This window comes from Nerophis lumbriciformis, linkage group LG01, assembly GCF_033978685.3.
Source record: "Nerophis lumbriciformis linkage group LG01, RoL_Nlum_v2.1, whole genome shotgun sequence".
NCBI lineage: Eukaryota > Metazoa > Chordata > Actinopteri > Syngnathiformes > Syngnathidae > Nerophis > Nerophis lumbriciformis.
Window position 1 is genome coordinate 51,834,069 of NC_084548.2, and position 14,258 is coordinate 51,848,326.

At 39.8% G+C, this 14,258-nt stretch overlaps 1 protein-coding gene across 1 annotated transcript in view; it reads right to left on the reverse strand.

Moving 5' to 3' along the window:
- esyt1a (extended synaptotagmin-like protein 1a) overlaps window positions 1-12,731 on the reverse strand; it is a 43,988-nt gene extending 31,257 nt beyond the window's left edge. Inside the window, exons 1-2 of the mRNA XM_061985949.2 lie at window positions 11,992-12,731; window positions 88-129 (exon numbers count right to left, since the gene is read on the reverse strand). Coding sequence (XP_061841933.1) covers window positions 88-129; window positions 11,992-12,273 — 324 coding nt within the window. The 5' untranslated portion in view covers window positions 12,274-12,731. The remainder of the gene's footprint in view (window positions 1-87; window positions 130-11,991) is intronic.
- Window positions 12,732-14,258: the final 1,527 nt, after the last annotated feature.

A 14,258-nucleotide genomic window follows, 5' to 3' on the forward strand; every position in this document is an offset into this window, starting at 1 on the left:
ACTTCCTCTCCTAGTTTCTCATATTTTGTTGGAATTGCATGCTGTTTAAGTGGCTTCAACACAGGATAAAAAAAAAATACAACTGACCTTGTTCACCCAATCCACTTTTTCCACATCTGGGAAGTTGACCTGTGGAGAAAAGGAAGACAAAGTTGACACCAGAATGTGAAATAACCTTAAGCCCTTAGCAGAGTACTTAGGAAGAGCACTTAAACTGTAGGTTCACAGTTTTCAAATTATTCAACGCTCCCCTTCTAAATTGCAGCGCACCAATAAAAAAAGTGGCAGAAATGGAACTTGCCGCGGCTACAAATGACGACAGTTCAACGAGTTGTTGTCTTGACTTATGAAATAAATAGTTGATCCATCGACATCTTGTTGTGTTTGTTTGATATACAGTAGGGATCGACCAATTATCTGCACAGATTTTTTACGTATATCGATATAGGCGTTTTTTGTTTTTTCCGTTTCAACTACAGCCGGTTTGCCGTGCATAAGAAAAGAGACCTTTTTGCCAAAGCCCATTATTTAATTTCAATTCATTTAAGTAAAAAAAAATACTGCCATTGTCAATAATTCTCCCCAAATATGTTGTAATATCTGACAGGGCATTTATTTGATTTCCTGTAAGAATTTTTACCCGATCTCTTTGTCTTTCTCTTTCTCTCCTTCTAATGCAGTGCTGATCACCTACAGTACGTCTCCTCTGCTGAAATGAACTTGTCGAAACGTCCATTTTTTGGCAGGAATTCCAGTGTTTGTTTTTCTTTCCTGGCACCTTTCTCCCATTTGTTTTCGCTCCTGCAGCGATCGTGTGGCATGACAAGCCTCCGGTTGCAATACTTGGAGCGTGGGCTCATTAAACGGAGCGTGGCGAGACCAATTAACGCGACTGAGGGGTAGAAAATGGATGGATGGACAGAGATGGCTGGACATAAGGACCACAGAAAAGATATCGCTGCCAAAAATCCAAACATTGTGTAAATTGACAAATAAGAGACTTATTGTATAAGTAAAGAAAAGCAGGCATCAGCTCACACATTCTCTTACTTTCTAAAACATCCAGGAAGAAATTATATCAGCCATCTTGAAAAATGTCTCAACTATAAGCGACCTGACGGAGCCCAGAATAGTTTTTATTCAAATGTTTTAAAGTTCCTGACTAGGGAACCTTACAATGTATTAAATACATAAACTGTTACAAAATTGTATAAAATTAAGTAGATGGTGAGTAAAGAAATCAGGAGACCCAGGAGATATTACGATATTTTGAAATGCAAATGCTGATCCTCTTAGACACACGTAACAAATGTGTTATTTGACCACAACATTAGCGCCGCATAAAACATTATGCTGTTTCCTAAAAAAATTTTTTTTTAAAACAAAAAACCTTAAAGCCTTGTCCAACTGTTTATTGACATACTATATACTATCCATGTTGAAATAACTGTTACTGCAAATGAATATCGACTCTAAATATCGGTAACGGCCTCCTTGACTACTAATAATCAGTATCGGAAAAAACTATATCGGTCGATCTCTAATATACAGTACTGTATAGCGCTTTATATTGGGTTCAAAGTATACAAACCTTTACTAAAATATGGACTTTTGTTGAAGTTGGAAATCCATTATTCATGTTTATATTGTTTCTTATTGAGAATTTTGCTTCATAAAAACTTTTCTATTTTTGAACCCTGTTCAAAAACCAATTAAGTTTGGAAATTTAGGTTACACCGTAAACTACTTTGTGATGTAATAATAATAAAACCTTTTCAAAACAGGTTACTGGTTACACAAGCTCCTTTTGTTTGCTGACGTATGACGTATACGCACAGTGAGTAAGCGAAAAGATGCCTAAAAAATATATATTTAAAAAAAATTGATTCTTGAAAATGTTGATTCGATTCAGAATTGTAATAAATACGTGAATCGACTTTGATTTTTGAGTATGCAGCCCATGGTGGGAAATGTTTGGACACCCCCGATGCAGGGATGGGTACTAAATTTGGTACTTTTGTAGGGACTAACTAACTAACTAACACAGTTTGACTCTGGAACATATTATTTTCATGTCCTTTATGTACATCCAATGGGAAAAAGAGTTTTGAAATAAAAAACAAAAAATAATCAGCATTACGCCTAACAGGTTGTGTGAACATGGCAGTTTTAACTCTTTAACTAATTTATTCCTGAGCTTAAATGTGAACACTTTCATGAGAGCAGCCGTCATGAATATTTATTGTGATGCAATAAATCAGACAGAAATGGGACAGACTAATGTTCTTAAAGGCAAGACTTGGAGCCAACGACACACTCTGAAAAAGTACATCATTGCACATTGACAGTGACAATGGCTTTCGTACCGTTCCATCTTGGGGACCTTTTTGGTCCTGGGACAAGTCCAAACAGCTACCTCAGATTGTGTTAGTGTACGTACAGTAGATCAGCGGTCTCCAACCTTTTTTCTTCTGAGAGCTACTTTTACAAAATGAAAAAGGCAGAGGATACTCTTTTTTGTGACGTTTATTTTCATAGTTTATTTCAACACAAACAAAGGAAATCAGCATTTTTGGTAGAACATTAACACTATGTTGTTGTACAAAACTCACATTTTGTAATAAAAATGTAACAATCGAAAATTACTGTTCATCTGCATCTTGTATTTCAATTTGTATTTCTTTTTAGTTGTTTATTTTAAATCACTTTTAGAGCTACTTTGGCTAAAGGAAAGGATGTTGTTTTTTATTTACACAACCCAAAATCAGTGAAGTTGGGACGTTGTGTAAATCGTAAATAAAAACAGAATACAATGATTTGCAAATCCTTTTGAACTTATTCTCAATTGAATACACGGCAAAGACAAGATATTTAATGTCCGAACTGAGAAACTTAATTTTTTTTGTTGAAAAATAATCATTAACTTAGAATTTAATTGCAGCAACACATTGCAAAAAAGTTGGCACAGGGGCATTTTTACCCCTGCGTTACATGGCCTTTCCTTTTAACAACTCTCAGTAAACGTTTGGGAACTGAAGAGACCAATTTTTGAAGCTTTTCAGGTGGAAATATTTCCCATTCTTGCTTGATGTACAGCTTAAGTTGTTCGACAGTCCGGGGTCTCCGTTGTGGTATTTTAGGCTTCATAATACGCCACACATTTTCAATGGGAGACAGGTCTGGACTACAGGCAAGCCAGTCTAGTACCCGCACTCTTTTACTACGAAGCCATGCTGTTGTAACACGTGGCTTGGCATTGTCTTGCTGAAATAAGCAGGGGCGTCCATGATAACTTTGCTTGGATGGCAACATATGTTGCTCCAAAACCTGTATGTAGGTTTCAGCATTAATGGTGCATTCACAGATGTGTAAGTTACCCATGCCTTGGGCACTAATACACCCCCATACCATCACAGATGCTGGCTTTTGAAATTTGCGCCTAGAACAATCCGGATGGTTCTTTTCCTCTTTGTTCCGGAGTACACGAGGTCCACAGTTTCCAAAAATAATTTGAAATGTGGACTCGTCAGACCACAGAACACTTTTAAACTTTGCCTAAGTCCATCTTAGATGAGCTCGGGCCCAGCGAAACCAGTGGCGTTTCTGGGTGTTGTTGATAAATGGCTTTCGCTTTGCATAGTAGAGTTTTAACTTGCACATACAGATGTAGCGACAAACTGTAGTTACTGAAAGTGGTTTTCTGAAGTGTTCCTGAGCCCATGTGGTGATATTCTTTACACACCGATGTCAGTTTTTGATGCAGTACCACCTGAGGGATCAAAGGTCACAGGCATTCAATGTTGGTTTTCAGGCTTGCTGCTTACGTGCAGTAATTTCTCCAGATTCTCTGAACCTTTTGATGGTATTACGGACCGTAGATGGTGAAATTCCTAAAATAGCTCGTTGAGAAATGTTGTTCTTAAACTGTTCGACAAAGTGGTGACCCTCGCCTCATCCTTGTTTGTGATCGACTGAGCATTACATGGAAGCTACTTTTATTCCCAATCATGGCACACACCTGTTCCTAATTAGCCTGTTCACCTGCAGGATTTTCCAAATAAGTGTTTGATGAGCATGAGTCTTTTTTGCTACTTGAGCCAGTTTTTTTGAAAGATGTTGCAGGCATTAAGTTCCAAATGAGCTAATATTTGCAAAAAATAACAAAGTTTTCCAGTTTGAATGAATATAGGCTGAAAAGGATTTGCAATTCATTGTATTGTGTTTTTATTTACGATTTACACAACGTGCCAACTTCACTGTTTTTGAGTTTTGTGTATGACTGGCAACATTTAAATAAGGAAGCTGATCTGTTTGTGCTATTTGTGGTAATTTGTCATTAAATAGAGGCACAATGTCTGCATTGAAAAGTTATACATATACGTAGTACCTAAACTTACAAGCTTAAACTGGTTCTGTGGCGTAACTCTTAACTGAAAACACTTGTATCTCAAATTAACGTCTCCCATTGAAATTAGTTGATGCTCGGGCCCCCCAAAACAACACCATGTAACATGCCTTTTAAAAAGGAGTACACAAACTTCTAGAAAATAATATTGTATAAAAACTATACAATAACATTTACTACTAACAACTGCCGTAGTTTTATGAAGTAAGGAAATATTATTGTACAGCATTTACCTGGAAGAGTGGACTTGTACGATATCTTATTAGAGCTACTTCTCTGTCAAACACACCATCAGCAGCTTTTCCGTGTGTTCATGGAAAAATGTCCGACATTTAGATATTATTTTAACATCCTTAGACTCATTCTGCTTCAGTATGGTGCAGACTGGCAGTGATTCGCTCAAATTGCTTCACCAAGTTGTCCACACTCTCTGTCATGTTTTTTTTTTTTTATCATTTTCTTTTTTTCAATTTAATGAATATCATCCACTTCTTCTTCTCAGCACTGTCTTTCAAATTCACTTTCTTCCAAACAAAGTTATGTCCATCTTTCGCTACACACTAACGCTAGCGAGTAAGACCAGATGTTTTGGACGGATCTTACGGGGTTCACTGTGACATTTGCTACACCAACTAATGGCGGGGATGCTTGTAACTCAAATTTGTACTTGCAACTCGAAGCATAGCAATTAGCAGAGAGACAGCTCTTATCTCAAAACACTCTTAAGTTGAGGTACCACTGTATTAAGATTTTAAGCAAATAGTCTTTGACCGTTTGGTGAGCTACTCAAAATCCACTAGCGAGCTAAACGGTAGCTCATGTGCTGTTAGTTGGATACCTCTGATGTTGATCCTACCTTATGGCAATAAGCGGTGTCCTATTATTTCTCACAATGTGTATTTTAGATCATTTGATCGAGCTTCATGCATGCATGCACACACTGCTTGCTCTCACATGCTTTCTTATATCCAGATATGGTGATCCATGTCTTGTGTTTATGAGTCAGTGTTTGAAAGCCACATAAGGTCAAGAACTGCTCCACTGAAGTGAAAAGAGCAAATATTTTCTCACGAAAATGTCTATTGTGTGTAAAATCCTTTTTAGCACAGATGCATTTTTGGAAAGTGCTGATGATAGGAAAAGGCTTACTTAAAAATTAAACTTGCCAATGGGCACTTATGTACTATATGTAGGGGTGTCCTGATCTAATATTGATATCAGATATCGGTCCGATATCAGCAAAAAACAAGTATCGGATGATATCGGCTTGCGTGTAAAATCCTTGATATAAGCTCCATTACCAGCAGTCCTGCAGTGTGTTTACTTGTGCAAAGCTGGACAGCCAGTTAACATCTAAATGTCCACCAATAAGCACACAAAGTTGGTCCTTTCTTGTATTTTAGTGGTCAATTACAAAATGCTACTGGAGGAGTTAGCAGCTACACAACAGCCAAGCCCACAATAGCACACAAGCTAGACATACGTAATAGATGTCCTTGATTGAACAATACTGCAGTCTAAAACACAATATTTGTCAATATAAACAAGTGTCAAATAATTAACTTAGATATAAAGTCTCCAAGGCAAAAGCATATTAGATAGGATCCAGTAACACATGTATCCGCATCATTCAACTTCCTGCGTCATGAGCTTAGATTAATGAATTAATGAGACCATTACGTGTCACCAAAAAACAAATTAAATAATAAAAGCATGAGAGCATATGTATGTCATAAGGTTAGTATTTTTCATACCTACCATTGTTCTTTGAGAAATTTCACTTGATCAAACCTTATCTGACATTCAAAATAACAAAAACCCTTATCTCCCCCTTATTGCTTTTAATTGGCCGACATGACAGGGATAACTGAATTCCTGCGAAGTAGAAATTATTCATTATAAATCACATTATTGCCTCACAATACGAAGGTCCTGAGTAGTCGTGAGTTCAATCCCGGCCTCGGGATCTTTCTGTGTGGAATTTGCATGTTCTCCCCCTGACTGCGTGGGTTCCCTCCGGGTACTGCGGCTTCCTCCCACCTCCAAAGACATGCACCTGGGAATAGGTTGATTGGCAACACTAAATGGTCCCTTGTGTGTGAATGTGAGTGTGAATGTTGTCTGTCTATCTGTGTTTGCCCTGCGATGAGGTGGCGACTTGTCCAGGGTGTACCCCGCCTTCCGCCCGATTGTAGCTGAGATAGGCTCCAGCACCCCCCGCGACCCCGAAGGGAATAAGCGGTAGAAAATGGATGGATACTTTCATAGCTAGAGCATTATTAAAAACACATTTTTTAACATCATGAGAGCCCTCTCAACGTGAAATAAGAGTATTATTAATATTGGTAGTTTACTGTTAATATCTGGTTACTTTCTGTTGTAACATGGTTCTACCTACACTTATTCTTCTGTTGTTTGAATACTTTACATTAGTTTTGGGCGATACCACAAATATGGGCATTGATCCAAAACCAAGTAGTAACAGGTGCAGTATTGGTCATATCAATGCTGATACTGACACTTCAATTTTCAAGATCATTGAATGATTCATATTTGGAATATTAAAATTAGGACTGGGCGATATGGCCTTTTATTAATATCTCGATATTTTTAGGCCATGTCACGATACACGATATATATCTAGATATTTTGCCTTAGCCTTGAATTAACACTTGATGCATATAATCACAGCAGTATGATGATTCTATGTGTCAACATTAAAACATTATTGTTCATACTGCATTAATATATGCTCATTTTAAACTTTCATGCAGAGAGGGAAATCACAACTAAGTAAATTCACCAAAACTGTATTTATTAAACAGTTATTAAGCAGTGGCACAAACATTCATGTCATTTCCAAAACAGAAAGTGCAAGATTGTCAGAGACATTTTAAAACAAGCTATTAGTGCACTTTTGTGCATGATGTCACTAAGATGACATATCAAAACAACACTAAATTAAAATGTACTTTTTGTACAGAACGCCACTACAATAGTTCAAAATAAATAAAGTGCACTTTTGTGCATGATGTCACACAAAATATTTAAATAACTGTCAAATAAAAATGAGCTGCATAATAGGAAATCAAATAGTGTATGTCCTTCGCTATTTGGTAGGTTACTGCGGACATTATCTCCTTCTGTTGTTGACTATTTTTTTCAGACGGTGTTGATCTGGAAATGGTTGCTCGGGCATTTTGTGGCTGTAGCACCGGCCGGAGATGTTGACATGCGGAGTTTCAAGCACTCCTCATTCTCCAGCGGGTGACTTTTCAAATTATGCTACAAATTAGCAGTAATGCTACTTTTTGTAGCAACGCTTTTGCCGCATACACATACTTAACATACTACGGTTATCAGTTCGACATCTTCGCGCTTGAAGCCAAACCACCGCGACGATGAACTCCCAGCTATTTTTCTTGGGAATTCATTCTTCCTTCATTTGTTACCAGATTCGCACCTTCTCTCTCTCTCGTTTTACCACTCGCACCTCTCCGCTAGCATCACAGCTAACGTTACCCATGCCGCTACCTCTCTGCTCGGCGAGGGCGTATGACGTTGCACACGTGCCAGTATGTGACATATGTAAGAAGGTGCGCTTGTTTTATGTCTCTGTGAGAAGGAGAGACAAGAAAGAGTGAGAAGAGCCTGTAGTGTAATGCCCGCAGCTAAAAGCAACTGCGTGACGACGTATGCTCGAATATCACGATATAGTCATTTTCTATATCGCACAGAGACAAACCTGCGATATATCGAGTATATTCGATATATCGCCGAGCCCTAATAAAAATAATTTCTTACTATTGGTTCTGATTTAAATTCTTTAGTTTTGGCCTTAAAGCCTTCCTCTGTCCAGGAATGTATTTCCTGAGTTTGTAAACAATACCAAAAACGACCAAATATATTTTGATAACAAAAAAATATTGCTCTAACCACTTTGGTATCGCACTGATACTATACTACTTGGTATCGTTATTGTCGATATTTGTATCGATCTCGGCCACTTTTGTTTAAATTCAAGAGCTGTAGCTTAGGGGTTAGCATATCCTCCTACTGTGTGTAATGTAGCATGTTTATTTAGTCCTCGATCTCCAGTGATAATGCTACTTGTAATAAACGTAGTTTAAATGCTGCCATGGAGGCAAGGATTGTTGACTTAAAAGTGACTTCACACTGTGGAGGGACGTTAGCCGCTAGCCAGAATGCTAAATTAGATTGAGGACAACTTTGTTTGTTGTTGAGAAATTTTCAGAACACCGCGAGAATGTGTCATCAACATGCATCATCATGATATATAACCGTAATATTAAAAGCTCTATCGTCTGTCAATTATACATCATTTATGTTGTATATCATCTGTATTGTGCAACCCTAATTCATCTTTTTAGTTGATTGAGCCATTTCATGCTCCAAAATTGCAAACACAAAGAATGTGATTTAAAAAAAAATGTCTGTGAAATTTGAAGCTGATGTGGTGTGGCACGACTAAAACAAGGCAGGGGTTTTATTGAACAAGTATATTTCATATGTTTGGCCACTGTAACATTAAACACAGTTTGAACAGCAACATTGTGTTTGAAAACTTAATCAATAGATTTTTGTTGTTGTACCACTATGGAGCCCGCCTATCGAATCACAGTTTGAGAATCCCTGAATTAGGGCAATCATTTTATAGAATGTGCTTTAAAAAATCTTTATGTGCAATATTTGAAGCTGATGTGGTGCGGGACGACTGCACTATGATTCCTGCTGGTATCATATCAGATAAATATCGGTATAGGCAATGCTCAAAACTCTAATACTGGTATCGGAAGTGGAAAACATGAATCGGGACACCCCTACTATATCATCTAATGCAGTGGTTTTCAAACTTTTTTCACCAAGTACCACCTAAGAAAGCACTTGGCTGACCAACATTAAAATACAGTAGCGTACTAGGCATTCATTAAAAACAAGGCAGAGGTTTTTTTTAACAAGTGTATTGAATATTTTTGGCCACTGTAACTTTAAACACAGATTGAACAGTAACATTGTGTTCGAATACTTAATTAAGTGATTCTTTGTCGTACCACTACGAAGCATGCATACCGAACCACAGTTTGAGAATCGCTGAATGAGGGCGATCATTTTGTACAATGTACTTGATAAAATCTTTATGTGCAATATTTGAAACTGATGTGGTGAGGGACGACTGTGCTGGTATCCATCCATTTATTCATTTTCTACCGCTTGTCCCTCTCGGGGTCGTGCTGGTATCGTATCGGATAATAATCAGTATTGGAAATTCTCAAAGCTCTAATATCAGTATGGGAAGTGGAGCACTTGTATCAGACACCCCAGCCCCCGCAGACACAAGACGTTGATACAACGTTGATTATACATACATGTCTTTAAAAACTGATTTTAAAACAACGTCGCAAAATAGTTGCATTTGTAAATTGAGACAGCGTTTATGTCCAAAGTTGGATCCATGTTGTTGGTTAGGAAAAAGACCAGATTTCAAAGGTCAAATCAACGTCACAACCTGACATTGAATAAACGTCGTCCAAAAGCATGTTGTTTCAACGTTATATTTATGTTGTAAAATATTGGTTGGGAAATGACCAAAATTCAATGGTCAAATCAACGTCCGAGCCCAACATTGATACAACGTTGTTATGTTTGACGCTAGGACCTCATTCAGCAAGTTCTCAACGTTGTTTTAATGGCTTGTGCCTGCTGGGCTATATCATCTAATGCAGTGGTTTTCAAACTTTTTTCACCAAGTACCACCTCAGAAAACACTTGGATCCCCCCCCAAGTACCACCATAATGACCAACATTAAAATACAGTAGCGTAGTAGTCCTAAATATTCATTAAGAACAAGAAAGTTTGATACTGGCATACCTGCACTGGCTTCCTGTGCACTTAAGATGTGACTTTAAGGTTTTACTACTTACGTATAAAATACTACACGGTCTAGCTCCAGCCTATCTTGCCGATTGTATTGTACCATATGTCCCGGCAAGAAATCTGTGTTCAAAGAACTCCGGCTTATTAGTGATTCCCAGAGCCAAAACAAAGTCTGCGGGCTATAGAGCGTTTTCTATTCGGGCTCCAGTACTATGGAACGCCCTCCCGGTAACAGTTAGAGATGCTATCTCAGTAGAAGCATTTAAGTCCCATCTTAAAACTCATTTGTATACTCTAGCCTTTAAATAGCCCCCCTTTTTAGACCAGTTGATCTGCCGTTTCTTTTCTTTTCTACTCTGCCCCCCTCTCCTGCGTGGAGGGGGAGTTACACAGGTCCGGTGGCCATGGATGAAGTGCTGGCTGTCCAGAGTCGGGACCCAGGGTGGACCGCTCGCCTGTGCATCGGTTGGGAACATCTCTGCGCTGCTGACATGTCTCTGCTCGGGATGGTTTCCTGCTGGCTCCACTAAGGACTGGACTCTCACTATTATGTTGGATCCACTATGGAATGGAATTTCGCTGATATGTTGGATCCACTATGGACTGGACTTTCACAATATTATGTCAGACCCACTCGACATCCATGTTTTATTTCTTAATATTTTCACGTTTAATGTTTTTTGGCTATTTTAATTTTGACAGTACCACATTAGATATGTTTTAATTGCTGATGCGGGTTTATTGATTTTTAAATGCGCCAGAAAATAACCCGTTTTGTATACTGTCGAGGTGATTTAATGCCCAGTAGGGCGTAAATGTGTTCCTGTATAGTATTTCTCCAGCAATGGTCAAGTGGTGACATAAATGATGGTATTTTGAGAGGTAATCATTGAAGTCGGACATCACTGAAGGCCTAGGTGGGAAACGCATGGCCCGCCACTGATTCATACTAACCACTTTCAAGCTCACACAATCTTTCAATGCATGTCTGCAAGGCCCCTGGCTAAATTGGGGCCTGAAGCAGTATTTTATTTGGCGGCACCCCAAACCCCTACAAAAATAATTCACTCTTTGTTTATGTAAAAACGATTTTCCTATTTAAAAATTAACTTAATGCATGTTTTCTTCTTAACCACATTCATGGAAATTGTTCAATATATTTCAAAACAATATTATGTCAGACCCATTCGACATCCATTGCATTTGGTCTCCCCTAGGGGGGTTACCCACATATGCGGTCCTCTCCAAGGTTTCTCATAGTCATTCACATCGACGTCCCACTGGGGTGAGTTTTTCCTTGCCCTTATGTGGGCTCTGTACCGAGGATGTCGTTGTGGCTTGTGCAGCCCTTTGAGACACTTGTGATTTAGGGCTATATAAATAAACATTGATTGATTGATTGATTAAAAACAAGGCCAAGGTTTTATTTAGCAAGTGTATTTAATATGTTTACCCACTGTAACATTACACATATGAATATTTAAGTGTCTTTTTAGGGGTTTGAGAATCAAATCTAATGAGTGGAGAAGGGTTAGTTATAAGGAAAACTTGCCGAAGGGACTTACTTATTGGTAAATAAAGAGCAAATCATGAGTAGTTTAAACTGTGAGGACTGGAGGACCTCGGCTCTTAACTAGACAGAAAGAATGAGCATCATGGCGGTGAATGAGCAGATAAGGACTCTCCTTACCCAGGGTGGCAGGTCCCGTTTGGCGGTGGTGAATTCCCTCTCGTTCTCCAGGAGGTACATGGCCGCGTTGAGCCGCCTCACTTTGTCCAGCCTGGCGTGCTTCCAGCCCATGTAGACCAGTAGCCCCAGGAGCACCACGGTGATGCTGAAGCCGTAGTACCCGGCCAGGTACACCGGCAGCAGCGCGCCCAGGCATTTAGCGAAGGACCACAGGGCGCCCACCGCGCGCTCTGCCGCGGGGGCTTCGTCCAGCGAGCTTGGGGCTGCGACCGCGGAGGGCATCGCAAGAGCCGTTACTTTTCCCCCCCTTCTCTCTCTCTCTCTCTCTGCCTCGCAGCGAAGTCCTCAAGCTTGACAGCTGGCGCGGTTTAAAGCATCATGAGACCCTGCACTCTTCGCTCAGTTCCGCAGAGCCCCCCACCCCCTCCACCAACAAATTCTCTGTTTGGTGGACGTGTCTTCTTCTTCTTCTTCCTCCTCCTCTTCTTCTCAGCGGCAGCAGTGAGCTGTAAGGGGCGGGCTCTCCGCCTCCAATCCTCTTCCACGTCAAATCCAGCGAGCTAAAACGCAGAGTTAACTCGCACGCGCACGGGAGCAACTTAAATGGCGACTAGGCGTGAAACGCAAAGACACGGTGCAGACATGCATGATGGTTGCGGGAGCTGCGTGCGGACTGCGTGCGGCCTGCGTGCGCCAGAAGTCCGCCTCTCCACTGCGGCATCCTGCTGAGCACGACAACAGGTTTAATGCAAGGGAGGTGTTCGTGCTCAGTGAGGGGGAGTCCTTCCTGCACGTCATGAGGTACGACAAAGCATCATTAAAAAAAATAGAAACAATATCAAAACGTTTTATGTTTGTTATTGTGGCTTGAAATGCACACAGTAAAAAAATGAAAGAAAAAAAAAAATAGTGTAAATTCACACCAAAAAAAATACTGATGGATAGTTGCATGGCTTTCACATTTACAGTAATTTGTTGTGAAATATCTTTACAGCAATTTGCTGTATATGGAGAGAGGACATAATGATAAACGGCTAACAATGTGCGGATGGAAACTGAAAAAGCGCTATACAAGTACAACCCATTTATCATTTATCATTTATATATCGATACCAGATCTGTACGCGCTAATATCGATTCTCAAATCAAAATATCTACACCAGAGGTCCCCAAACTACGGCCCGACAGCGTCCAAAATCCGCCCCAAGTAAAAAATAAATAAATATCCTTTTTTTTCTTTTTTTTTAATTATTATTTTTTAATCTGTCCTTAGTAATGTCCTTAGTACGTGGACCCCGACTTAAACAAGTTGAAAAACGTATTCGGGTGTTACCATTTAGTGGTCAATTGTACGGAATATGTACTGTACTAGGGTGAGAAGCTCTGTCATCCGGGGGGAGCTCAAAGTAAAGCCGCTGCTCCTCCACATCGAGAGGAGCCAGATGAGGTGGTTCGGGCATCTGGTCAGGATGCCACCCGATCGCCTCCCTCGGGAGATGTTTAGGGCACGTCCGACCGGTAGGAGGCCACGGGGAAGACCCAGGACACGTTGGGAAGACTATGTCTCCCGGCTGGCCTGGGAACGCCTCGGGATCCCCCGGGAGGAGCTGGACGAAGTGGCTGGGGAGAGGGAAGTCTGGGCTTCCCTGCTTAGGCTGCTGCCCCCGCGACCCGACCTCGGATAAGCGGAAGAAGATGGATGGATGGATGGATGTACTGTACTGTGCAATCTACTAATAAAAGTTTCAATCAATCAATCAATCAATCAATCAATCAATAATCCATTTTCTACTGCTTGTTACTCTTGGTGTCTCCTAGCCCAGGGGTAGGGAACCTATGGCTCTCGAGCCAGATCTGGCTCTCAGATAAATCTTAGCTGACATTGCTTAACACGATAAGTAATGAATAATCCCGCTGGTAATCACAGTGTTAAAAATAACGTTCAAAATATAAAACATTCTCATGCATTTTAAACCATCCGTCCATTTTCTACCGCACCTGTTCAAGAAGTCGCAAAAATGGTAAGAAGTGTTTTATTTATTATTGGCTAGCTTCAGAATAACAATGTTATTAAAAAGAATAAGAGACTTATTATACTCTAAAAATGTTGGTCTTACTTAAAAATGCATGCGATTAGTTGTATTCAGTGTGAAAAAATATGATATGGCTCTCACGGAAATACATTTTAAAATATTTGGCTTTCATGGCTCTCTCAGCCAAAAAGGTTCCCGACCCCTGTCCTAGCCATTCAGGCAAATCATATTGTC